At 50.5% G+C, this 23277-nt stretch overlaps 4 protein-coding genes across 10 annotated transcripts; 1 reads left to right on the top strand and 3 right to left on the bottom strand.

The window, feature by feature from the left end:
• Positions 1 to 3174: 3174 nt before the first annotated feature.
• On the bottom strand, positions 3175 to 4749 carry MBLAC1 (metallo-beta-lactamase domain containing 1). Its single transcript, XM_066383653.1, is given in 2 exon segments — positions 3175 to 4320; positions 4402 to 4749. Coding segments are annotated over 2 exon segments (999 nt in total). The 5' UTR covers positions 4531 to 4749; the 3' UTR covers positions 3175 to 3450.
• A 189-nt stretch (positions 4750 to 4938) lies between these two features.
• CNPY4 (canopy FGF signaling regulator 4) lies at positions 4939 to 9570 on the bottom strand. Of its 4 annotated transcripts, none has more exons than XM_066382222.1 (7): positions 9314 to 9570; positions 6934 to 7060; positions 6739 to 6835; positions 6401 to 6523; positions 5795 to 5912; positions 5521 to 5698; positions 4948 to 5282 (listed from the first exon to the last, which is right to left on the bottom strand). In XM_066382222.1, the coding sequence occupies exons 1-6, from the start codon at positions 9429 to 9431 to the stop codon at positions 5547 to 5549; spliced, it is 735 nt and encodes a 244-aa protein (XP_066238319.1). In that variant the 5' UTR covers positions 9432 to 9570; the 3' UTR covers positions 4948 to 5282; positions 5521 to 5546. The 4 variants fall into 4 exon arrangements, with proteins under 4 accessions (XP_066238321.1, XP_066238319.1, XP_066238320.1 ...); XM_066382223.1 differs by having other exon boundaries at positions 4949 to 5215; XM_066382224.1 differs by having other exon boundaries at positions 4939 to 5698; positions 6934 to 7111; positions 9314 to 9449.
• A 242-nt stretch (positions 9571 to 9812) lies between these two features.
• Positions 9813 to 18661, top strand: TAF6 (TATA-box binding protein associated factor 6). 3 transcript variants are annotated; one of them, XM_066382215.1, is made up of 15 exons: positions 9813 to 9863; positions 13434 to 13648; positions 13751 to 13837; positions 13992 to 14145; positions 14361 to 14417; positions 14913 to 15032; positions 15270 to 15415; positions 15522 to 15599; positions 15709 to 15810; positions 15915 to 16097; positions 16427 to 16501; positions 16626 to 16751; positions 17233 to 17406; positions 17681 to 17878; positions 18117 to 18661. In XM_066382215.1, exons 2-15 carry the CDS (start codon positions 13493 to 13495, stop codon positions 18495 to 18497), a joined length of 2037 nt encoding a protein of 678 aa, XP_066238312.1. In that variant the 5' UTR covers positions 9813 to 9863; positions 13434 to 13492; the 3' UTR covers positions 18498 to 18661. The 3 variants fall into 3 exon arrangements, with proteins under 3 accessions (XP_066238312.1, XP_066238311.1, XP_066238313.1); XM_066382214.1 differs by having other exon boundaries at positions 9837 to 9969; XM_066382216.1 differs by lacking the exon at positions 9813 to 9863 and adding an exon at positions 13207 to 13306.
• Positions 18662 to 18802: 141 nt separating this feature from the next.
• Positions 18803 to 23225, bottom strand: AP4M1 (adaptor related protein complex 4 subunit mu 1). 2 transcript variants are annotated; one of them, XM_066382217.1, is made up of 15 exons: positions 22980 to 23225; positions 22790 to 22878; positions 22306 to 22412; positions 22131 to 22227; positions 21889 to 21999; positions 21717 to 21797; positions 20860 to 20922; positions 20694 to 20760; positions 20536 to 20589; positions 20285 to 20391; positions 20094 to 20188; positions 19788 to 19832; positions 19521 to 19571; positions 19257 to 19368; positions 18803 to 19075 (listed from the first exon to the last, which is right to left on the bottom strand). In XM_066382217.1, exons 1-15 carry the CDS (start codon positions 23035 to 23037, stop codon positions 18854 to 18856), a joined length of 1359 nt encoding a protein of 452 aa, XP_066238314.1. In that variant the 5' UTR covers positions 23038 to 23225; the 3' UTR covers positions 18803 to 18853. The 2 variants fall into 2 exon arrangements, with proteins under 2 accessions (XP_066238314.1, XP_066238315.1); XM_066382218.1 differs by lacking the exons at positions 22131 to 22227; positions 22306 to 22412.
• Positions 23226 to 23277: the final 52 nt, after the last annotated feature.

Raw genomic sequence — 23277 nt, 5'->3', positions numbered from 1 at the left:
GACTAACAAAGTCTTCAGGGCTACAGCCAGAAAGCAGCCAAGAGAAAGAGCAGCTTCAGTGAGTACATCTGGAATAGTTTGGAGTAGAGGTTAGCTGACCTAGAGGGTATGTCAATAACTGGAATTAGCCTCTCCCTAGTATTTAGAGATGGGCAATGGAAGCTGGAAGCCTTTATTCACATGCTTGCTCTGACATTTACCAAATCACTTCACTTAATTTACCCACCTATTTTTAAGAGAATGATTATAGTACATGTACATGACACAGAGTAAACGCTCAAAAAAATGTTAGTTTTTTACTGGTTAGCTTGTCATATTTTTCTCCTTCCCTATAACCCTAGTCCATCGACCCCCATACCACCCCAGGCTACCACTGAGATAAGGGCACTTTCTGTCTTGCTGCAGCTGTTCCTTCTGCACTATTGATAGCATCCTAGGCTGCCTGGCTGGCCGTGTCATTCACATGATGAGGGACTCCATGCTACAGCAGTGATGGGAGTATCTGTCTGACACTGAGCCCTGTAAGTGGCCATGACAGGATAACAGCAGGACACTTGAAGCCTCATGAAGAAAAAGGTGAAGAGGAAGGGCTTTGAGAGACATACCTTTGCATAAGTGGATAGGATGCTGGAACTTTTAAGAGGATTGGCAGGGTAGATACCTAAATCCTGGACAAGGAATCAGAGCTGGGCAACAGGCAACAGACACCCAAGTAGATCAGAAAAACAGCATGTATTTATTTCATAGCATTTATAGATAAAATACTGAGCTGTGAGGCATTCTAAGAAGTATCTTCTGCTCTCAAGTGGAACAATGGGGAGAGGACATTTCCAGGAAAAAGACCAATCCCAGGCATTACCTAATGCTAAGTGAATAATATAGAGATTGCATTATAAGAGTTTAAAATAGGGTCAGAAAAATCAGGGAAGTTTTTCTATAGATGAGCAGAGCTGAGCCTGGATAGTGAAGAGAGGAGAGACAGCAGGAAAAGAACAGGATCAAAGGCCTGCAGGATAAAAGGAGGATGGATGTGATCTTGTTTAGAAGGAAGTAGCCAGTTCGGCCAAACTGGAGCAGACTGACTTGAAAAGGATCAGGAGAGAAAGTTTGGGTTATTCTGCAGGTAATGTGTAGCCATTAAATATTTATGAGTAGAGGAATCTAATCATATACGTCAAGTTTTCCTGAGATTTTCCACAAAAAGGAAGCTTCTAAGTACACTCTGAGTTCAGCCTCCTAATATCTTAAGCACTGCTTTTCCTCTGTTATCTCTCTCGCTCTCCCTCCACGCCATCCTCACTGCCTCTAATGAATCATTTGCACCAGTATCTATTTGCTTGTATCTATTATGGACTCCCCTAGCTGCAAGCAACTGGAAACAGTCCAAGCAGCTTAGGCAGGAAAGTTGATTAGCCAGCCCAGGTGACTGGTGAGTTAGGCGGTGGATCTGACTTCCAGCGCTCAAGCTTGTCATCAGGTCTGTTTCTCTTAACTTCATTCTCAGTCTCCATTTGGTGGCCCCAGCCATTAGCTCTAGCAAAAACCCTAAGATTTCCAAGGCTGGATTTCCACGTTGGAGACAGTCAGTGTGGCCAAAGAGATGTGTTGCCCTGAATGACCAACCCTGAGTAATAAGCAGAATACCTATGTTCAAGAAAGTTACTCAGGACTGGAATTTATATTTGTACAAGGTAGAAGTGCATAGCTCTAAGGAACCCGACTTCTCATCTCTTGTCCACGGCCCTGAAGCCAGTGGACCTACCCACATGCCACATATCAGACGGCCCCTGATGGCTATGGAGACCATTTGGGGAATAGTGCTGTATTGGCAGGCCCAGAGCTGGTCCCTGCACATACTTCACACACCATTGGTCTCCCTGCACTCCATGGCCCAAGACCCGGGAGGCCTGGCCAGGGACCCCCACACCATCGTAATGCTGGGGTCCATCCACTTTACCACCTTCCCTGCATCCATCTTTATCTGATGACTGGCAGGGATCTGGGCAGTTGGGTTGCACTCTTGTGGTTATCAAATTGGTCAACACCACCACAAGTCTGTGGATGGTAGAGAAAGTTTCACTCTGCAGGTGAACCAGCTCCTCCAAGCTGCCTTTGCTGACCTATGTGTGGCCTTTGGGGACACTTGTTAAATGACCTCCAGCCTGGCCCTGCCCAACAGCATCCACCCAGGAGGCTTATCATCCACAATAAGATGGACTTCCTCCCCTCCTTCATCTGCCCCACCTAAACACTTCTGCCAGTTCTGGGGCTGCATGGATGGAGGACATGGGGACTGGGACAGTTGTCAAGAGGACCACAGCCATAATTTGACTTCTGGGATATGGGCCAGGTGCCATCAACTTCTCTCACCTCAGAGACTGTTATGGCTTCCTAACCACAGCCAATTCAATTCTTGCTCCAACTCCAACCCCTTCTCCATTCCGAACAAGAGTGGTTATTTTAAAACAAACAAGACTAGGTCATTTTCCTGCTGAAAAGCCAAAGGCTTCAATCTTAGGAAAAATCCAAACCCTTTACCATGCATGGTCCATGAGGCCCTGCATAATAGCCCCGCCTAACTTTGCAGTTTCATTTATTGCCACTCTTCCAACCCCACGGATTCTTGCTGCTCAAGTAGGTCGAGTCTTTATATCTGCTGTCCCAGTGCCTGGAGTACCCCTCTCCCAGATCCTCATATGGCCAGCTTTCTCCTCATTCAGTTCTCTAATCAAACATCATCTCAGAGGCTTTCCCTGACCACCCTCCCAATCCAGCCTGCTTTTTTCTCATATCACTAACCAGACTGTAACTATTTGGTTTACTATTATACATAGTTGTTATTTACTTGTCTGTTTCAATAGAATGTTAATACCCATGAGGGACCAGGAGTTTGTCTAATTTGTTCACTGTTGTATCCCTGTGACCTAGACCAGTGCTTAAGATGTTGCAGCAGTTAAGTATTCATTGACTAAGTTAATGAATGAATGAATTAAAGTCAGATGACTATGGTGTTACTTCTATACAACCTGCATTGCAAATGGCCAAAAGTGTCCCCGTTTGCTTATATTCCTGATTATAGTTGCATGACTGTTACTATTAATGCTTCACATTTACATTAGGGCAGTATGATTTTCAATGTAGTTTCCTATTTTTATTTGGAACAACTCTCTCATGGACATTTCCCCATTTTATTAATGAAGCTCCCAGAGGTGGCACACAGCTGACCCAGTCCTTAATCCTAATTTGGTTGCAAAAATAGTGGTACTGGTGACAGCAGTGGCAGAAGCACTCTGTCCTTCCTGGAATACCAACCTCCTGGAGGACTCTTCGTGACCACAGAGTGCTTTGATTCTGGCTGACTGGGTCCTCATGGTAACCTACACATCAGTTCCTTGGCTGAAGGGTTGGGGGGACGGGCTTCCCTGACAGGAGTCCAGTCTCTCCCGGGGCTTAACGGTGCATTGTAGGACCCTTGTTTCAAACCACGGGACCCTGCCCGCCGTTCCCTGAGCCCTTTGTCTCTGGATTCCAGGCTTCCCTGACCACCCTGAAAGGGGCCCCGTGACCAGGCACGACCACGTCGGCAAGGCCTAGGACCCTCTTCCGGCTCCGCTCCTGGGCCACTGGGTCTTCACTCAGAGCCTGCCACGAGTCCTCATCCCCGTCGCGTTAAAAAACATCACCCACCACCACTACGGTGCCTAGGGCCGTGCCCGCCACCACCACGCTCACGTCCCGCTGGCCCCCATGGCCGGGCGTGGCCCACACCTCGAGTCCCGGCCCCAACCGCAGGGGCCGCTCCTCACCCAGTCCGTGGGGCAGGTAGCGGCCCCCAGCGAGGCAGAAGTCGTGCGAGACCAACAGAGCCGCATCTGGAAACAGTCCCAGGTTCCCGATATGATCCGAGTGTCCGTGAGTCCCCACCACCAGAGTCACGTCGGTGGGGGCGACACCCTGCCCCGCCAAGGCTCCCAAGAGCGCCTCCCGAGCCCAGGGGCCACCGGTGTCCACAAGGATGGGGCCACGGGCTGCCTCCTCCAGAGCGGTCTTCGCCTCGCCGCCCTCGGGCGGGTGCTCTCGATGACTGGAGGCCTGGCCCCAGGCCCGGGGCAGGACAAGGGTCACAGAGCCGTCGGCCCGCACGGCGCCATTAACCCCCTCGGGTTCCGCGTAGCCCTGCAGTAAAACCACCACCGAGTAGGGATCGCCAGGTACCCGCAGAGGGGACTCCCCGAGCAGCGGCTCGGTCCGCACTAGACGGCTCATGGCCGGAGAGGGATGGGCTGGGGAGAGAAAGGGGGCCTGTGAGCCACTGTCCAGTCATTCGGGTTCCTACACGCGTCCGGCCTCTACAAATGGAACCTCCAAGTCTGAGTTCTCTGCCACCCCTTCGCACTCCTAAGGTGGTATCACTCTCAACACCCTTCGAAGATGGTATCGTCCAACCTTTTCTTGCACTTGAAGCTGTGTAGGCCCTTCAGCGTCTTCGACCCCCGCCTCGCTGCTCTCACGTAGTAGATTCACGCTCATCACTCCGTTAGGGATGCCCTTTTCCTTTTCCCTCACTATAACCGAAGGCACTCTCTACCCTGCACTCGGTATTACGCCCATTTGGAGGAAAGACCGGAAGTCGGGAAAGCGCAAGGAATTTTGTCCTCTACGAGTGCCCGTAAACTGTAGTATGGCGGCCGAGGTAGAACCACACATTGAATTTTAATCCGGGCGCATTCTCCGGCATGCGTGGACAGGAGCCGCGCACACCCAAGCCTAAATGCTCAGCCCGGTTATCCCTGCCAGCCTCTTTGGGCTGCAACATTACAGAGCACCATCAGTTTCTAACAGGACTGCAGCCAACAGCCCAATTCTCTGGGCGGGGCGCTGCTACATCCACCAGCTCTGATGCGGGCACGGCAGTTGTTTGAAACTTGGACGCAGCTGTTTTTTGTTGTTCTTTTTCAGATTTACTAGCGATATCAAAAAATTGGCACCTCTTATTTTATGTGGTTGGTCCTCGGTGAAGTTAGTGTGAAGTAAACCAAGAATGTACCCCACCTAATTTATCCCCATCCCCATCCAGTGTCCCCTCCTCAGTCACAGTTCGTTGGTAAGTAGCCTCCTGGACACAAGTGGTTTATGTAATCCGCAGAGAATGCCCTTCTGGCTTCTTCCTTGTGAGAGTCCCCAAGGCCCACAACTCCTATGCCATTGCTGACCTCTGGATGGGGTTGGGAGTGGTAGAGGTGTTTAAAGGGGAAAGCCTTCACCACCGTCTCCACACACACCTACATTAAAGAGCAAGATGGCAGCACAGGGCTCATCTGTTGGGGTAAGGTTTTCACCTACTGCTCACATTCTTCTCATAGTCATGCTATGCTGTACCATCAGGATCCTGCCTGAGACCAGGTGGGAGAGAACAACTACAAGCTCTGGGGTGAGTCACTCACACAGACACACACACACACCCTTAAAGCTGTGGGGCAGTGAGAGCTCAGACTTCAGCACATTCTCCGTGACCCTTACCCTTCCTGGGGGCTCAAAAGCAAGGGTCAAAGATCCTCTGGGTCATGCTTGGGGTGGCCTGGTGTGTTAGTTATTTCTTCTTCCTTTTTCTTCTCTTCTTGATCTTGTTCCTCTTCCCCTTCTGTCTTCTCTTGCCCATCTGTGATCTCCTTTCCAGTCCAAATTTCCTGTAGACATGCTAGGTTGGGTGATAGAAAACAATTTAGATTGTTTGGGGGGGGGGGGGGGTAGTGGATGTTGTGGCCTGGCAGGAAAGGCACCAGCCCACACTCACCAGTTTCAGCAGCTGGGAGCACATGACCTTCACAGAGAAAATGCTGTAGGGGCTGCTCCTGATGGTGGAAGTACCAGTCTCCCACAACGTCTTCAAATTCCTCCAGCATTGTCTCACACTGGTCAAGTGGAAGGGGTCAGAGGGTATCTGCTCTGCTGGGTTTTGGAAACCCTCTAATATGCTCTACTGCCTGTCTCCCCACCCCAACTTGGAGAGGCAGGTAGCCAGGAAGTTAAACTTGGCTTAGTAGATGTATGATCCTCATTCATTGAACAGACATTTACTAGTACTTACTCTACTAAGTAGGTTATTAAAATAAGTCTCAGCTCCTTGCCTGTAAGATGGGAAATGGTAATCAGGTTGTTATGAGGCTAAAATGAGGCAGCAGCTTAAATGTATGTGCCCCCCCCAAATTTTCACATAGTATGTACTCAGTAAGTGGTAGTGCATATTATTAGCCTCCATTATTATTCTTGATATACTCCTGGGTGCAGTTCAATCAATGACAGTTCTCTGCCCCCTTCACCCTGCTGAGGTAGACCTCCTTAGGCTCTAGCTCCCTTTTCAGGTTCCCTTCTCACTTCCCTGGGCTGTATCCTATCCTACCTGCTTCTTGAGGAACGTGACTTCCACGCTGGGCTCGTCCCACAGCTCCAGAGGGATCCCCAGATCCACCTTAACCCCCTTCTGCACCAGGCCTTTCAGCGTTGACATGGTCTGACTCTGCCCCTGAGAGATGGGAATTTGGGATCAGCCCAGCCCACTACTCTACTTCTTCCTTCCCCTTTCCACCATACCAGCTTTGCCAACTACTGGAGACCGAGGGGTGAGTTCCATGAGAGTGAAATGAGGGAGTCTAAAGATGAGGAGGGGGTGCTCAAGAACTGGGGAAGATGAGCCCCAAAGAATAAAGCTCTGAGAAGTGCCCTGGAAAAAAGTCTGACCTTGGCATATCTCAGTGAGCCTTTGCGCTCAGCATGAACACTGTAATCCAGGATCTGCTCACATAAATTCTCCAAGGCCTCTTCTAGCCTTGTCTCTCTGTGGAGAGAGGGGAAACAAAGACTCCCTGAATACGGTACAAGCTCCCAGGACTCCTCTGGATGTTGGAAGGTGGAGGAGCACCAAGAAGGACTCACGAAACGCTGTAAGGTATGTGTTTCTTCCTCTTGCCTGTGTCCAGCACCTGCCCCAGCTCCAGCACTTCTTGAGATCGACCAGTGCGACTCAGCTTTTCCTGTAGCTCCAGGCTTAGCAGCTTACACACTAGATGTCCAAGGGGACGTGAGAGATAAACAAACATGCCAGCAACTCATTCTGCAGGTGAGCAAAGGTAGCAGAGCATGATGGTTACAAGTGCAGACTCTGGAGCCAGCCTGGCTGGTTTGCAATCCTAACTCAGCCACTTAGTAGCTCTGTAACAATCCTTCTGTGGCTTGGTTTCTTCACCTCTAAAATGGAAATAAGACCTCATAGGAGTGTGGTGAGGATTAAACAAATCAATCCTTATAAAGCCCTTAGAATAATGCCTATACTAGTGAGCACTGTATAAGTCTTTGCTGTTCTGCAGTTATTTATTGAACTCCTTTTGGACATATCCTATGTCCAAGAATCCAGTAAAAGAATCCAGAGATTAAAGTCAGGAAAACAACAAAGTAGGAAACCAGAGCACTGGTTTCTGTCTATAGGACATTGCCAATGTAGTTGGGGACACATATAAAAGATGGCAATATGGTGTAATGGATCCTCCACTAGGGGTTACGACCAAGAGCCTTAATCTCATTAGAAAATGCAAAATTCATTCAATGGCTATGTATTGACTTCTTGCTAGCCTGGTTTCCTTAAGGGTGAGCATTGCATCTGTTCCACCACTGTTTTTTCCAGCACTTAGCATGTGATCTGGCACATTATGGGTCCCAAGAAACAGAGTGGCCTATACAGAAATGCCAAATGAACTAACACAGGGGCAAGTAACAGAAGCGCCTACAATATGCCAGGCACTATGCTAAGACCTGGAAGACAGAGGTACTCTTTTTACCTCCAAGGGCTTACAATACAGTGGGAGGTGACAGATAAGAAAGAAGAGTTCCAAAGGAGGTAACATTTAAATTGGATCTTGAAGACCCACATACAGAAGGGAGAGGGTTACTCCAGGCAAAGGTGCAAGAGGATAAGGCAGGCTCGCTGACCCCTGAGAAGTTCAATGTGGCTTAAGCATGGGCACTTTGGAAATGGGAGTTGGTTTATGGAATTGGGGGGGGGGGGGAGAGATAAAATAAAGAGACATATGCTCTGCCCTAAAAAAAAAAAAAAAAAAAAAAAGAGTATTCAGGCCCTGGCCAGTTGGCTCAGCGGTAGAGCATCGGCCTGGCGTGCAGGGGACCCGGGTTCGATTCCCAGCCAGGGCACATAGGAGAAGCGCCCATCTGCTTCTCCACCCCCCCCCTTCCTCTCTATCTCTCTCTTCTCCTCCCGCAGCCAAGGCTCCATTGGAGCAAAGACGGCCCGGGCGCTGGGGATGGCTCCTTGGCCTCTGCCCCAGGCGCTAGAGTGGCTCTGGTCGCGGCAGAGCGTCTCCCCTGGTGGGCGTGCTGGGTGGATCCCGGTCGGGTGCATGCGGGAGTCTGTCTGACTGTCTCTCCCCGTTTCCAGCTTCAGAAAAATAAACACACAAAAAAAGGATTCAGATCATTGCAGGAGGCCTGCACAGGTATTAAAGCAAGGACTGTTAAGATTGGGTCTATGTCTAGAAAAACTGACAGATATGAGAAGAGTGGGATCACAAGTGAGAGGATAGGAAAGATTATAACAAAGTCTTGAGAAATAGTGATATTGAAATGCAGGTTACCAGTAAAAGAATCCAGAGATTAAAGTCAGGAAAGCAACAAAGTAGGAAACCAGAGCACTTGATGACCCAGCTCTGAGTGCCCTCTCCCAGCTAGGCCCTGCATATTATAATGCAGCCACAGAAGATGCAGCTTGTTGTAAAATCCATACAGTACACACCCTTTGGAAAGCCTCACACATATGGGGAACCTCTCCCAGTTGTGTGGCCTCCTCTTTCATTTATGAGCTTCAAGGGCTGATTTACTCATTCCCAAACCCCATGAGTAGAGCGTGGGACCTGTAATTTGGGAGTGTCTCTCCCAAGGTGGGGCAGAGGGTGTCCACAAAGTATGAGCCTTAAACCCCGCTCCTGCAGTATCTCCAGATTTGGGTCTAGTGGCATGGAGAAAACACGCACACTGAAGATGCTAGGCAGAGTGGGTGGTCTTGCACAGTTAATCCTCGAACTACAATTCCCACAAACCATTGGGGCCCAAACCAGCCAGAAAAAGGCTCTCTCTGGAGGTCTCAGGAGTATTTCTCTCCCTTGATCCCTTTCGATTTCCGCCAAACTCCACCAGAACCTCCCTCTAGTCTTCAGAGGTTGAGTGACCCACCCATCACAATCTATTTGGTCCGGCCCAGACAAAAAGGTGGGACCGAAGGATGCGAATAAGAACTCCCTTCAGGTACCTTCGCATTTGCTGGGCAAGCGTTCTGTGTCATCGTCGTCCTCCTTCGGCGTCCCAGCCCAAGCTGGGACATGCACAGTCAAAATGAAAAGCAACATTCCCAACCGCACAGGTCCCATGACAAAGTGCTGTCCACAACCAGCCACCCTTTGCCTTCAAACCAGCTTCGAGAAGGCAACGGGCCCTTTTAATTCGGAGACAATTGGCAGAGATTTTCATCTAGCCTAGCACGGAGGCGCACGCGCAGTGCGGGGCAGAAAGTGGGTAGGGTCATCCATGCCTTCCCCGCCTTAGTTTTGTGGCGCCTCCTGAAGGTCCTGGCTGTCGCGTAGTGAAGGAATAAACCGAAGTAATTGTGACATAACTGTTTGCTCTTTATACGTAGACGTCGAAACAGCGTTTTTATATCGTTTCGGGCCTTGAGTGTAAAGGACTTATTCCGACACGGAGAAGGGGTAGTGACTTGCTCCCTGTCTCTGCCAGGACCTGCTCCTGGGAGGGGGCGGTGCCAACATGGCGCCGAGCGCCGGTTGAGCGGCGCTTTGGCGGCGGTGAGAGTTGTTTTCCTGCGCGCGACACTCGGCTGGCGGGGGAGGGTCGAGTGGTACCCGAGACTAGACCCCTTGACGGGCCTGTGTGGGGACCGGGAGGAAAACGGTTGGTTCTGTGTCCGTACGTGGGGACTCTGTGTTTGCATTGGCGGGATGTTGGGGGATGAGGTGGGCTCTCTGCTCCTTGCGTTCTGGACCCATATTGCCTGAGGACCTTCGAGCCGTTTCCCTGCTAGGGTAACTACACACATGTAGCTCAAGTTAATCCTCCGCTGTGAAGCATTTCTGCTGACCACTGACCCGAGGGGCTCCTGAGGCTATCGAATGTTTTGAGCCTTTTCTGGCAGAGGGCATACCGCAGGGTATTGAAGGATTAGTAGGAGTTCTCCAGGACACTGGGACACGTCCGCTTCTTGTATACCCGGCTCCACGCACAGAGTATGTGTTGAATAAATGTGTTCCCTGCAAATAAGACTTACAAAAGTGGTGGAGGAGAGTTGGGATGGTTTGAGAAGAACCAAATTCTCTTTCGCCTCCATCTTCTCATCTCTCCAACACATCCCCACCTACACCCAGTCAGTCTTAAACATTTTTGACATTAGTCTTCCTAATACCAGTGTCAAGCGAGCCACTTTCCTTTTGACCGCAGAGTAGATTCCAAGTTTGGGCCTGTACTTGTTCATCTTGATATTAGTGGTACCGAATATGTATTGAGCACCTACATCTCTAAGCCTCACAATTCATTTATTCAACAAATATGTGGTGAGTACACTGTCTTAGGCAACAGACTGCGGTCTTGCAGTACATCAGTGAATATATAATAGACAAAGATCTCTGTCCACTGGGTGCAAGTGGAAGGAGGTGTGGTGATAAACAATTAGAAATGATACAATATATATTACTAGGTGGTAAAGGCTTTGGTGGGGGGAAGAATGGGAATGCAATGTGGTATTAAATAGTGATGGAAATTGGCAGCCAAGCTGACATCTGGAGAAGAGCATTCCAAGCAGAAGGAACAGCAAAGGCCATAAAACAAGAGCATGCCTGTCAGCTTTAAACAGCAAGCAGGATAATGGAGGCTGGATCAAGGTGGAAGAAGGAAGATCAGAGATAAAATGTAGAGAGAGCCTTGTAGACCATAATAAGAATTTTTAATTGTACTCAATGGCAAATGGGGAGCCATTACAGTGTTTGTGCAAAGAAAGACCCAGTATGAGTTATTTGACAAAGGCCTTCTGGCTGCTGTGTTGGAAGTCAAGAACAAGGGTGGAAACAGAAAGAGCTTGTCAGGAAGCTACAGAGGTTGTCCAGGTGGTATATGATGAGGACCTGCAGTGGGAATAGAGGAATCAGGTTGGATCACCTAGTAGATTTAAATGTAAGGGCTCAAAAAGAATGAGCTCCTGGGCCCTGGCGGTTCAATACCTGGTCAGGGCACAGGGAAGAAGTGACCATCTGCTTCTCCATCTCTCCCCTTTCACCCTTTCTCTCTCCCTCTCTCTTTCTATTTTCCTCCCACAGCCATGGCTCGGTTCGAGTGCATCAGCCCCAGGCACTGAGGATGGCTCCTAGCTTGGTTGCGAGCATGGCCCCAGATGGGGGTTGCCAGGTGGATCCTGGTAGGGGTGCATGTGAGAGTCTATTTCCCCTCCTCTCACTTGGAAAAGAAAGAGAGAGAATGAGTCCCTGGATGGATGGTGTCACTGAGAAGGGAAGGAAAGCAGAGACTGGAGCAGGTGGAGAAGGGGAGAACAGGAGTTCAGTTTCAGTGGAATGTGATTTTAGGTAGTGCAATACACAAGTCTGGAGCTAGGAACTTTGGCCATCATCAGCTCATAAGTAATACTGAAAACAGAGATTGATGTCACCAAGTAAGTAAGTAAAGCTAGAGAAGACGACTAAAGCTCAAGCCCAGGACATTCCAACATTAAGCAGGTGAGAAAGGAAGAAGAACCAATAAAGGAAACCAAGAGGTAATAGGAGGAAAAGCAGAAGGGGGTGCCACAATGAAAGTTAGTTTTCAGAAGGGAGTAGTCAGTTATGCTATGTGCTGCTTTATGGTTAAAGAAGATGAGGACAGAGAGTGGGCCTTGGATTTAGTAATGTGAAGTCATCCTTGACCTTAATGAGCAGTTTCAGGGGCCCAGTGGGGTCAAAAGCCTGATTGGTATAGGTTCAAGAGAGAAGGAAAGGAGAAGAATTAGAAACAGTTAAGACAACTTTTTCAGTGAGTTTCATTGCAGGGAGGAGCCAAAACATGGGGTATAGCATATAGAGAAAGTGATTTTTTAAAAATATATAATTTGGTAAAATACACATAAAACTCACCATCTTAACCATTTTTAAGGGTAATCGAGCTATGTTAAATACATTCACATTGTTGTGTAACCATCATCACCATCCATCTTCAGAACTTTCCGTGTAGTAAATCTGAAATTTGGTGCCAATTAAACAATAACTCCCCATCCCCCCTCTTCCAGCTCCTGGCAACCACCATTCTACTTTCTGACTCTTGAGTTTAACTACTCAACAACCCTCACATAAGTGGAACTATACCGTATTTGTCCTTTTGTGACTGGCTTCACGCAGCATAAATGTCCTCAGGGTACATCCATGTTGTAGCATGTGTCAGGATTTCCTTTTTTAAGGCTGAATAATACTCTGTTATATATCACTTGTTTTTTAAGATGGAAGAAATAACTGCATTTTGTAGGCCAATGGAAATGATCTGGTAGGTTGAGAAATTGATGCAGAGAGATGAGAGAAACACTGGAACAATGCTGGGGGTATTTAGTGACACACATGATAGTTTCTCTATAGTAACAGGTAGGAATAGTAACAGTATGTGGACACCAGTGCTACTTGGTGGATAGACATGATGGTGGGAGTCTGGAGGTCCCGATGGCCAAAAGTGAGGAAGGAGAAAAGATGTCATGTAGGACAAAGGGAGGCTGAGTTCATTGAGGTATATATAGTATGCTTGTCTTACAGTATTAAGGGTCCATTTGAAGTTTATGGCCATGAATTTAAAGAGAGAATTAGTAATGGACAGTTGTGTGCTTTTCTTACTACACTGAATTATATATAGGTTCAGGGTGGGAGATTGTATTGAATCAATACTGTATTTGTGTCAAGCATGAATAATGATGCAAGAAGGGGCAAAATAGATTAAGGTACGTGCAAAACAACCCTAGGTAAAAAGTATTTTCCATATTTTACAGAGAAGAAACCCAAACCAGGAACAATTTTAAGTAATCTGCCCAAGTAACATAGTGAGGTAGTGCTAGGGCTGGGATTTAAATTGAAAGCCAAGATCATTCCAATCTATCTCAACTTGTACAGTGCCTAGCATAGAATCAGAGCTCAATGAATTACGGTGAATTGGATCAGATTGCTGCCTCCTTCTGTTATACCCAGTACTGACTCGTGGGGGTGTGCAGAAGGTACCCCCCAGTTCCTTCCTTACATCCTTCTTGTCCTCTATTTGTTGTGACCTCTTCTGACCAGACATCCCCTCTTTGGATCGTGTGTTAATTTTTATCTCTTTGGCCTACCCCATCCCTCTGCTAGGGTCTCCATCTGTCTCCTCTGGGGCATCATCCTTCGGGAGAGGAAGGGGGGTCTCCAGAATGGCCGAGGAGAAGAAATTGAAGCTCAGCAATACTGTGCTGCCCTCAGAGTCGATGAAGGTGGTGGCTGAGTCGATGGGCATAGCCCAGATTCAGGAGGAAACCTGCCAGCTGCTGACAGATGAGGTCAGCTACCGCATCAAGGAGATTGCACAGGTAACCTGGCCCCTGTATCCAGCCCTGCACTGTACTGAGTGTACTGCCCAGGTTCCCTTCTTGCGCAGGGTCTCAGGCTGACCTTTCTTCTCCCACCCCCAGGATGCCTTAAAGTTCATGCACATGGGGAAGCGGCAAAAGCTCACCACCAGTGACATTGATTATGCGCTGAAGCTAAAGAATGTTGAGGTGATTAGGACACACAAGGCCGAGATGGGGGCTGGGGGTGCAGAGTGGTAAGAGCAGTTCTCCCAGAAACTGCATTTGCCTTCAGCCTTGCCACCACAGGCTCTCTTCCCACCCCAATGTCTGTCTGTCTGTCTCCCTCTCTCTCCTGATACAGCCACTCTATGGCTTCCACGCTCAAGAGTTCATCCCTTTCCGGTTTGCCTCTGGTGGGGGCCGGGAGCTTTACTTCTACGAGGAGAAAGAGGTCGACCTGAGTGACATCATCAATACCCCTCTGCCCCGGGTGCCCCTGGATGTCTGCCTCAAAGGTGAGGGGAAAGGAGAGCAGGGTGGCAGGGGAGGAGGGAAAGGAAGAGCAATGCTTATGGGTTTGAGGAAGCTCACAAGGACAAAACCCTCAGTGTGGGATCCCTGGTGAGTTGCAGGAAGTGGGAACAAGAATGAAAACACACATTCCTTAGTGTGGAGGGACTCCCTGGTATCCATGTCTAGCAGTTCAACTTGACACCTTCCTTCCTCACAGCTCATTGGTTAAGCATTGAAGGCTGCCAGCCAGCTATCCCAGAGAATCCACCCCCAGGTAACCTTCCTTCCCAGAGCCCACCTCTCTCTCTCACTCTCCCTTCTTCCTTTACATCTACTGGTCTCATCACCTTTTTTTTTCTTTTTTTTTTTTTTTTTTTTGCATTTTTCTGAAGCTGGAAACTGGAGGCAGTCAGACAGACTCCCGCATGCGCCCGACCGGGATCCACCCGGCACGCCCACCAGAGGGCGATGCTCTACCCATCTGGAGCGTTGCTCTGTTGCATCCAGAGCCATTCTAGCACCTGAGGCAGAGGCCACAGAGCCATCCTCAGCGCCCGGGCCATCTTTGCTCCAATGGAGCCTCGGCTGCGGGAGGGGAAGAGAGAGACAGAGAGGAAGGAGAGGGGGAGGGGTGGAGAAGCAGATGGGCGCTTCTCCTGTGTGCCCTGGCCAGGAATCGAACCCAGGACTCCTGCACGCCAGGCCGACGCTCTACCACAGAGCCAACCGGCCAGGGCTCTCATCACTTTTGTGACTGCTTTTCCACCAGCTCCTAAAGAGCAGCAGAAGGCTGAGGCCACAGAACCCCTGAAGTCAGCAAAGCCAGGTCAGGAGGAAGATGGACCCTTGAAAGGCAAAAGTCAAGGGGCCACTCCAGCTGACGGCAAAGGTCAGTACTACCATGACAGGCCTCTTCTGGCTTGTTGCCCCAAAGCCAATGGTCATTTGTGAACTGGGTGAGGTCAGGGTAAGGGGTGAGTCACAGGGTAGAGAGCCCCAAAAGGGATCACACAGCCTAAGGGAAGCTGGGTCTTCCTGGTTAGAAGAGTGGAGGGTCAAGGTTTGTCTGGTACCAAGGCCTCTTTTGAAGCTTTCTTTTTCAAACCCATCTTCCCAATTCGCACAGGGAAAGAGAAAAAGGCACCACCCCTGCTGGAGGGGGGCCCTTTGCGATTAAAGCCTCGAAGTATCCATGAGTTGTCTGTGGAGCAGCAGCTGTACTACAAGGAGATCACTGAAGCCTGTGTGGGGTCCTGTGAAGCCAAGAGAGCGGTGAGGCCCCACCCTCCTGCCTTTACCCCGAGACTCCTTCTCTTGGAGGCCCCACAGTTCATCCCGTGGTATCTGCTCCCCCTCACTCATTCCCCTCCTCTCACAGGAAGCCCTTCAGAGCATCGCAACAGACCCAGGGCTTTATCAGATGCTGCCGCGATTCAGCACCTTCATCTCGGAGGGGGTGAGAGGATCAGGAAGGCCAGCCCTAGGACCAAGTTCCAGGGGCTGAGGAGGTGGCAAGGGATGCTCATCTAAAGGGTCTCCCTGCGCATCACTTCTCCCGCCTGTAGGTCCGTGTGAACGTGGTGCAGAACAACCTGGCCCTGCTCATCTATCTGATGCGCATGGTGAAAGCCCTGATGGATAACCCTACGCTGTATCTAGAAAAATACGTGAGTGGTTCTACCCACCCACCTCCATCCAGGGTTTGGAGACCTCACTGTCACCAACAGGAAGTCATTTATCAAAGTTAGCTAATTTGCCACTTCTCTCTTAGGTGCATGAATTGATTCCAGCTGTGATGACCTGCATTGTGAGCAGACAGCTGTGCCTGCGGCCAGATGTGGACAATCACTGGGCACTCCGGGACTTTGCTGCCCGCCTGGTGGCCCAGATCTGCAAGCATTTCAGCACAACCACTAACAACATCCAGTCCCGGATCACCAAGACCTTTACCAGGGTGAGCCAGGAGAACACGGAGCATACGCCCTTTCACATCTCTACCTCAGGGTTGTCAGCCAGACCGTGAGAGCTTCACCCAAACCAGTGGTGGGTCAGTTGTAGCTGGGGGAAGTGACACTAAAAACAAAAGGCTGAGTGGAGGAGGAAAAGGACGTGACACTAAAAACAAGGGGCAGAGGGCAGGGGGACTGAGACTGGGACTTGAGCCATATGGATGTGTATTGTCTTGATGATCTACCAGGAAAGTGTGTGTAGGAGAGACGTGGGTCCTTACCAATTAGCCTTTCAGGTCCATTTATCTGAATCTATTTTTCCATTCCCTTTCAGAGCTGGGTGGACGAGAAGACTCCGTGGACCACACGTTACGGCTCCATCGCAGGCCTAGCCGAGCTCGGACATGATGTTAGGCATAGGGGGAAGCACTGGGGGAGGGAGGTATTATGAGGTCCTAATGGGCAACAGCCCATCACCTGGGAGACTCGGTGGTGACCCCAGGACCCTGGCTTCTACCCTTCCTTTCCAACAGGTGATTAAGACTCTGATTTTGCCACGGCTGCAGCAGGAGGGAGAACGGATCCGCAGTGTCCTGGATGGCCCTGTGCTGAGCAACATTGACCGAATTGGAGCTGACCACGTGCAGAGCCTCCTCCTGGTGACCAGAGTCCTCTAACCTCCCCCTGTTCTCCCCAGTAATCCCCCCTCCCTCAAACATACATTCAGGTAAAAAAACAAACAAACAACAACATACATTCAGGTAAAATATTTAGCAAGCATGTGGTGTCTTTTATTTACTTATCCCATCTTTGCCTCATACATTCCAAGCACACCACAGAGTCCACTGCCTTCAAAGCTTTTGCATCACTATGACCTGTTCTGTGGAAGGCAAATGCCCTATGAATCAAAACTACCCCTCAGATGTTACTAGAGTATTCAGCATGTTCTCTGTTCACACCAGTGGTGCCTGTTCTCGAATGAAGAAAAATCACAGTATTCCTTAAACACACTACTATCCCAGCACTTTGTCCTCCAATGAGAACCTACTGAAGTGATGGGTAATGTCCTTTTTCATGCCTTCACCACACTTCTGAGTCCCAGCCCTCTTTCTACCTGGCTCTTTTGCCTTCTTTCTGCAGAAGCACTGTGCCCCTGTTCTGGCAAAGCTGCGCCCACCACCTGACAATCAAGATGCCTATCGGGCAGAATTTGGGTCCCTTGGACCACTCCTCTGCTCCCATGTAGTCAAGGCCCGGGCCCAAGCTGCTCTGCAGGCTCAGCAGGTCAACAGGACCACTCTGACCATCACTCAGGTCAGTGAGAGTTCGGGGAGGAGGAAGGGCGGCCAAATGGAGAGGAAGAAGGTGAAATAAAGAAAAATGGGAGCTGGGGGAGTAGGACCGAGCCCTGGTTTGCACTGGGATAGGGAATCACAGACACATCCACGCTCAGGCAGTTTTGTGAAATGCAGGGCCCTCCGAGTCTTTAAGTCTTGGAGGAAGCTAGGTCCCCAACCCCAGTGAAACCCACTGAGAAGCAAATGCCCCTCTTTTTCTTAGATGTTGACATTTTCTTGCCTTTTTACAGCCCCGGCCCACACTGACCCTCTCCCAGGCCCCTCAACCTGGCCCTCGGACTCCTGGCTTGCTGAAGGTCCCTGGCTCCATCGCACTGCCTGTCCAGACACTGGTGTCTGCACGAGCTGCTGCCCCACCTCAGCCTTCCCCTCCTCCAACAAAATTTATTGTCATGTCATCATCCTCCAGTGCCTCATCCACCCAGCAGGTATGTGGAGCCCTGGGGAACCAGGGATGGCGGGGAGCATGTCACCATTGCTGCCCTGTGGAACCGAGACTAGAAACCAGTCACCTCTGGGCTTCAAGACAGGAGTTAAAAGGAGCACTTAACAGGGCTCACAAATGAGAGGATGAATTATTTGGTTGGAAGAAGTAAAGTACTCCCTAGGCCTGGGAAGTAGAGAGGACACAACATAACAGACACTGCCGTTCCGCTCTTCCCCCAGGTCCTGTCCCTCAGCACTTCAGCCCCTGGCTCAGGCTCCACCACTACCTCTCCTGTCACTACCACAGTCCCCAGTGTGCAGCCCATTGTCAAGCTGGTTTCCACCGCCACAGCTGCGCCCCCCAGCACTGCCCCCTCTGGTCCCGGCAGTGTCCAGAAGTATATAGTGGTTTCTCTTCCCCCAACAGGCGAAGGCAAAGCAGGCCCCACATCCCATCCTTCCCCAGTCCCTCCTCCATCCTCAGCCCCCTCCCCACTTGGGGGCAGTGCCCTCTGTGGGGGGAAACAGGAAGCTGGAGATAGCCCCCCTCCAGCCCCAGGGACTCCAAAGGCCAATGGCTCCCAGCCCACTGGGTCTGGCTCTCCTCAGCCTGCACCTTGATGCCGTCACACATCTGCCAGCCTCTTTTCTCCCCCAGATTCACACACGCACGCAGGCGCTGGGTGGGAGGAAGTAGTCATCTGCTTCTCTCACCTTAACTTTCTTTTTAGATATTAGATATTGTACAGCCAACTCTTCATAATAAAAGTTTGATTTGTAAGTTCTGATTCACCTCAATCCTTCCTGTGTCCAACACCATGGGAGGGTCTAACCTGTTGAGCCCTCTTGGTCTCTAGGACTTAGGACTCTTCCATCCAAATCTATAGCCACAGGCCAGAAGACTGGAAAAAACAGTCAAGTCCTTCTCTTGAGCCACAGGCCACCACCTTTGCTGCTGTGTCCTTGTGTGGGGAGCCTCAGATCCGAATGACATATGCATCACTGTGGCTTAGGTGTCGCACCCACTTGTGGGGGTTGATGTTGCCGCAGGGTCTGAACGCCAGTCTGAGGAAGCGAACCTGGAGGCCGGAGCACGTGTGCCGGGGAAGTTCAAAGGAGAGGCTTGCAGGGCCCAGCCCCAGAGGAGCTGAAGTAGAGGGCCCTTGACCAGGAGGTCCAGGCAGACCTGGGACTTCCATCTGTGAGTGAGAGGCAGAAGGAGGAGTGCTGAAGGCACAGAGAAGAAGGTGGGCAGGGAAGCCAGTGGGCCAGGAAGGTGACCATACTGGCAGGAACAATGCAGCAACATTAGGAGGGATGAGTCAAGGGGCTAAAAATGGAGGTGGGAGAAGAGGGCCTTAGAGAATCAGCAGCTAATACCTGGAAAAGGCCTGAGAGCTGAGAGCCTCCTTGCACCCGAGGCAGGTCCCAGCGAAGGGCTCCATCCGCCAGCTCTGCCCTCTGCTCTGGACTGCTCAGCTCCTGAGACAGGCTGGAGTTTGGAAGGGTGCTAGGTTCAGCCCCAGACTGCTTCAGAGGCAAGCCGGTTCCACCCCGCAGTGCACATTCTCCTCCCCGGCGCCATCCTGTTGCCCAAGGAAGCTGGTAAAACTACGCAAGACCCCACGATTCGCACACACTAACCTGACCACCCCTCGAGGCAGGGGAAGGTGCAGCCTGATGTTGAGAGCCTGGCTGCCAACGGAAAAGGAATGGAGTCAGCCCCAGAAAGACTTGGCTCTACCCTTCATTAATGTCACAGCTGGAGTTCAGCACAAGTGCCACCCCACCCCCTTCCCAAACTTTTGAGCCTCTAACTAAACTGATTTCAAGACTGGTGGCTGCATCTGAAAGCCAAACCAACAGGTATCTGGACCCTGCCTCCTACTGTCCGCCTACTCCCACTCATACCTCTTTGGGGGCAGGTCACATCGTAACTTCAGATACACGTGGAGCCTGGGTGAGAGGGTATAAGACCGTTACTCTGGCATACCCACCAAAAGCCTCCATGCATATGCTAAAGGAAGGGGAGAAGGGCTGAAATCGACCCACCTCCACTAGGCGCAAGTGTTCATGAGGGTGAATCCACTTGAGAGGAGGGCTTTCTCTAACTTGTACCCTAGACCACTAACCACCATCTCTCTACAGTAAGTCTCTGGAGTAGATACATTGGCTTGGGTTCCAGAGAAATTCTGGAACAGGGTGAAATGGCCTCACCTGCCTGAGTCTCGGTCCCACTGCACAGAGGGAAAGAGCCGGAAGGGGAGTGGGGAGGAGAGGTCATCTGAGAGTTGGTACCGCATTACAGTCAGCTGAGACAAGGGAAGAACGGAGGTCAGTTTGGTCCCCTCACACCTGAATTGCCTCCCTTCCCTTGGGTAGGTGATACTAGGCCAGCCCATCCTGACCTCGCCCTGAGGTGGCTGCAAGCGGAGGATTCGATGAGACTCAAACTCATCCAGGTGCACCAAGTTGTGAAATGAGACCTCATCCACCCGAATTCCCGGTCCATAACCTACAAAGAGAGAAAGCCTCCTGTGCTAACCCATATGCTGGGAGAGAAAAGCAGGGATGGGGTGGGGATTTGTTTCTAACTTTTCTCCACGAAACCTCTGGTACTGACCTATACATAGAAAAGAAAAACCCACTTTCTCCTTACCTCTCAGTTCTGATTTCCCCACACAAAATTCTTCTGTCAAGCCGATGCGCATCTCTGTCAGAAAAAGGACATTAGAAAAAACCACCAAATTATTATCATACCTACCACCAAGAAGCTGTCCTAAACCCAAACCTGGGCCCAGCTTGTCTACTTCTCACCAGAGCCACTGGGAAGGAAGCTCTTGAGTCGGATCTCTCCCTGCACATCTACCTTGAGCAGCGAGCCCTGAAAGTGGCAGGGAGGTTAATGCCCAGAGGTGACCTCCCCAACATGTTTCCCAGGTACCCGCTATCCTCAGCTCCAGCACTGGGGGCCCAGACTTACATTAGATGCTATCAGTACGGACAGTCTCTCAACCACATCCAAAAACACTTCATTCTTTTGGCTCTGAGGAAGAGAGGGGATTTGGGTGGTTGGAGGCTGAATAGCCAGTATTCTAAAGTATAACAGTAACCTGACCAGTGGTGGTGCAGTAGATAGAGCATTGACCTGGGATGTTGAGGTTGCTGGTTCAAAACCCCAGGCTTGCCCAGTTAAGACATAAGAGAAGCAGGCCCTGGCCAAGTAGCTCAGTTGGTTAAGAGCATCATCCAGAAACAACAAGGCTGCAGGTTCTATCCTCGGTCAGGGCACACACAAGAAGCAAGCAAAGAATGCACAATTGAGTGTAACAACAAATAAATGCTTCTCTTCCTCCTCCCCTCTCTCCCTTTCTTCCTCTGTCTCTAAAAATCAATAAAAATTAAGCCCTGGCCAGATAGCTCAGTTAGTTGGCGTGTCGTCCTGGAGCACAGAGGTTGCTGATCAGGGCACATACAGGAGCAGCTTGATGATCCTTATCTCTCTTTCCCTGCCTCTCTAGCTCAAAAAAAAAAACACAAAACAAAAAAAAACAAAAAAACAAAAAAAAACCCACAAGAAGCAACTACTACAAATTGATGCTTCCCACTCCTTCCCGCCTTTTCTCTCTCTTACCCCCCTCTAAATCCAATAAGTAAAATCTTTTAAAAAGTAAATAAATAGAGCAGTGGAGGGTAGGGCCCTGGGATGGGAACACAAGGGAAGGGAAGGGACTGGATTATCCAAGTCTAGGAGAGGTGGGAAGATGCAGAGATCTTGGATGCTGGGGTTCTATTTTTTAAAAAAAATCAGAGGTCTGAACCTGTTTAGCCCTCCCTCACCTGGTCAGAGCGGCTGGACAGGACTGGGCGGCTGGCTGCACTGCTGGGGGCCACTTTACTCTGTTGTGTCTCGGCCCCAAACTAGAAAACATCCAAAGTAATCAATCTTCAAGGTCTAAAGCTCCCCACCAACCCTTCTCCCTCCTGGTCCTCTTTCCCTCCACTGACTGACCAAGCCAACGCTGCTGAGGTCAAAGAGGCTGAAGGGCTTGCTGACCACGGCCTCAGTCTGGATAAAGTTCCTCAGCATCTCTATGGATGTGGTCTGGACATAGCCATAATCCTAGGGGCAGAGAAAGAGCAGTCTTTGAGTAGGCAGTGGAAGCAATAAGTGAAAAGGACTAGGCTTAGTCTCCCAATCAAGGAATAGAACTTCAGTGAACAAGAATAATGAAGGAAATCCTTGGACCTTACCAACACTTCATCCAGGAGTTCATAGACAAGACCCACGTTGCGGGAGATGGTCCCCTCCCCCAGGGAGCCACAGTAATCGCCCAGAAGAGTGGCTAACCTGAAGGAAAAGAATGGAGTGTGCGTCCCTTCCTCCTCTCAGACCCCCACACCCAGCTGTCCACCCTGCCCTCCTCACCGAGAGAGCAGCTCGAGGATGCTGAAGGGAGAAATGTTTTCTGAAGTCGTGGCCACCAAATAGAGACCACTGTGTCTGATGTGAATAAAATGACGGTCATCGTGGTGCTGGGGCAAACGCGGGGGGAGGGGAAGACAAAGCATCAGGCAGAGTTGTGCTTAAGGGCCCATGAGACTCGGGGCTGGTATCCGGGTCCCCCTACTTCCTAGGAGTGCAACTTAGGGTGGACTAGAAACCTCCCTAAAGCCCAGCTTCCCCAAGTGTAAGCGAAGTTAATGATAGTCTTCACCCCAGGGGTGCTGAGATTTAAGAGGTGTGAGGAGCTGTGCCTGCTGAATTGTTAGCACGCAAACTTTCCTCAATTTATTTAGACGACTGTACCCAACCCTAGGGGAACCTCTCAAGAACGCCGCCCTTGGAAGGAAGAGGCGCCCCCTCCTACTAGAGATTGCCTTGAATACCACCCCCACCCGTGTGTGGTTACCATAACAACCGGGGACTCGTCTCCGGGCAGTCCGGTCAGCTTCCGGTAAAAGAGCTCGGCCACATCCCTGCCGCCACTGTCCCCGCGGACTGACGGGTTGAAAGGCAGCTAAGGAGCCGGAGACACAAACTGGCTCTAGGACACTCCTCCTACCCAGACCCTCCCCTCAGGGCCCGTGGGTCAAGGATACAGTCCTTGTAGATGAGTGGATCCCCCTTGGAGGACAGAATGAAGAACTGGGAAATCATGGCCGTTCAGCAGAGTAAACAAGGAGGCGAAAGTTGGGCCTGCCCCACACACTGGCCCCGGAACAAAAGGACGCATGTGGGCTGGCCCTTTAAGAGCGATTCTCCTCCGACGCGGGAAACCCGGCGCCTGCCTCGTCTCGCCTAGCCTGACCCACTGGATACCCGCGCCGCTGCCCCGTCACTCAGTCCAGGCTCCCACGGTAATTGGCCAAGACGGAAGCCCGCGGCAAGTGGGAGGGA

The sequence above is a fragment of the Saccopteryx leptura genome, chromosome 4, assembly GCF_036850995.1.
Source record: "Saccopteryx leptura isolate mSacLep1 chromosome 4, mSacLep1_pri_phased_curated, whole genome shotgun sequence".
In the NCBI taxonomy this organism is placed as follows: Eukaryota; Metazoa; Chordata; class Mammalia; order Chiroptera; family Emballonuridae; genus Saccopteryx; species Saccopteryx leptura.
Note: the sequence above shows the minus strand (reverse complement) of the source record. Positions and strands in the feature narration are given on the sequence as shown.

What these genes read in the sequence shown, in the direction of transcription:
- CNPY4 (XM_066382222.1), bottom strand. Translation starts at nt 9,431, where the DNA reads ATGGGACCTGTGCGGTTGGGAATGTTGCTTTTCATTTTGACTGTGCAT. An exon ending in CACATACCTTACAGCGTTTC is followed by an intron (nt 6,836 to 6,933) that starts GTGAGTCCTTCT and finishes CTCTCTCCACAG; the next exon opens with AGAGACAAGGCTAGAAGAGG. An exon ending in GCTCCCAGCTGCTGAAACTG is followed by an intron (nt 5,699 to 5,794) that starts GTGAGTGTGGGC and finishes CACCCAACCTAG; the next exon opens with CATGTCTACAGGAAATTTGG.
- TAF6 (XM_066382215.1), top strand. Translation starts at nt 13,493, where the DNA reads ATGGCCGAGGAGAAGAAATTGAAGCTCAGCAATACTGTGCTGCCCTCA. An exon ending in CCCAGAGAATCCACCCCCAG is followed by an intron (nt 14,418 to 14,912) that starts GTAACCTTCCTT and finishes CTTTTCCACCAG; the next exon opens with CTCCTAAAGAGCAGCAGAAG. An exon ending in CCTGTGAAGCCAAGAGAGCG is followed by an intron (nt 15,416 to 15,521) that starts GTGAGGCCCCAC and finishes CTCCTCTCACAG; the next exon opens with GAAGCCCTTCAGAGCATCGC.
- AP4M1 (XM_066382217.1), bottom strand. Translation starts at nt 23,037, where the DNA reads ATGATTTCCCAGTTCTTCATTCTGTCCTCCAAGGGGGATCCACTCATC. An exon ending in TGCAGCCACCTCAGGGCGAG is followed by an intron (nt 20,189 to 20,284) that starts GTCAGGATGGGC and finishes CCCTTGTCTCAG; the next exon opens with CTGACTGTAATGCGGTACCA. An exon ending in CTGCCTCGAGGGGTGGTCAG is followed by an intron (nt 19,369 to 19,520) that starts GTTAGTGTGTGC and finishes TCCAAACTCCAG; the next exon opens with CCTGTCTCAGGAGCTGAGCA.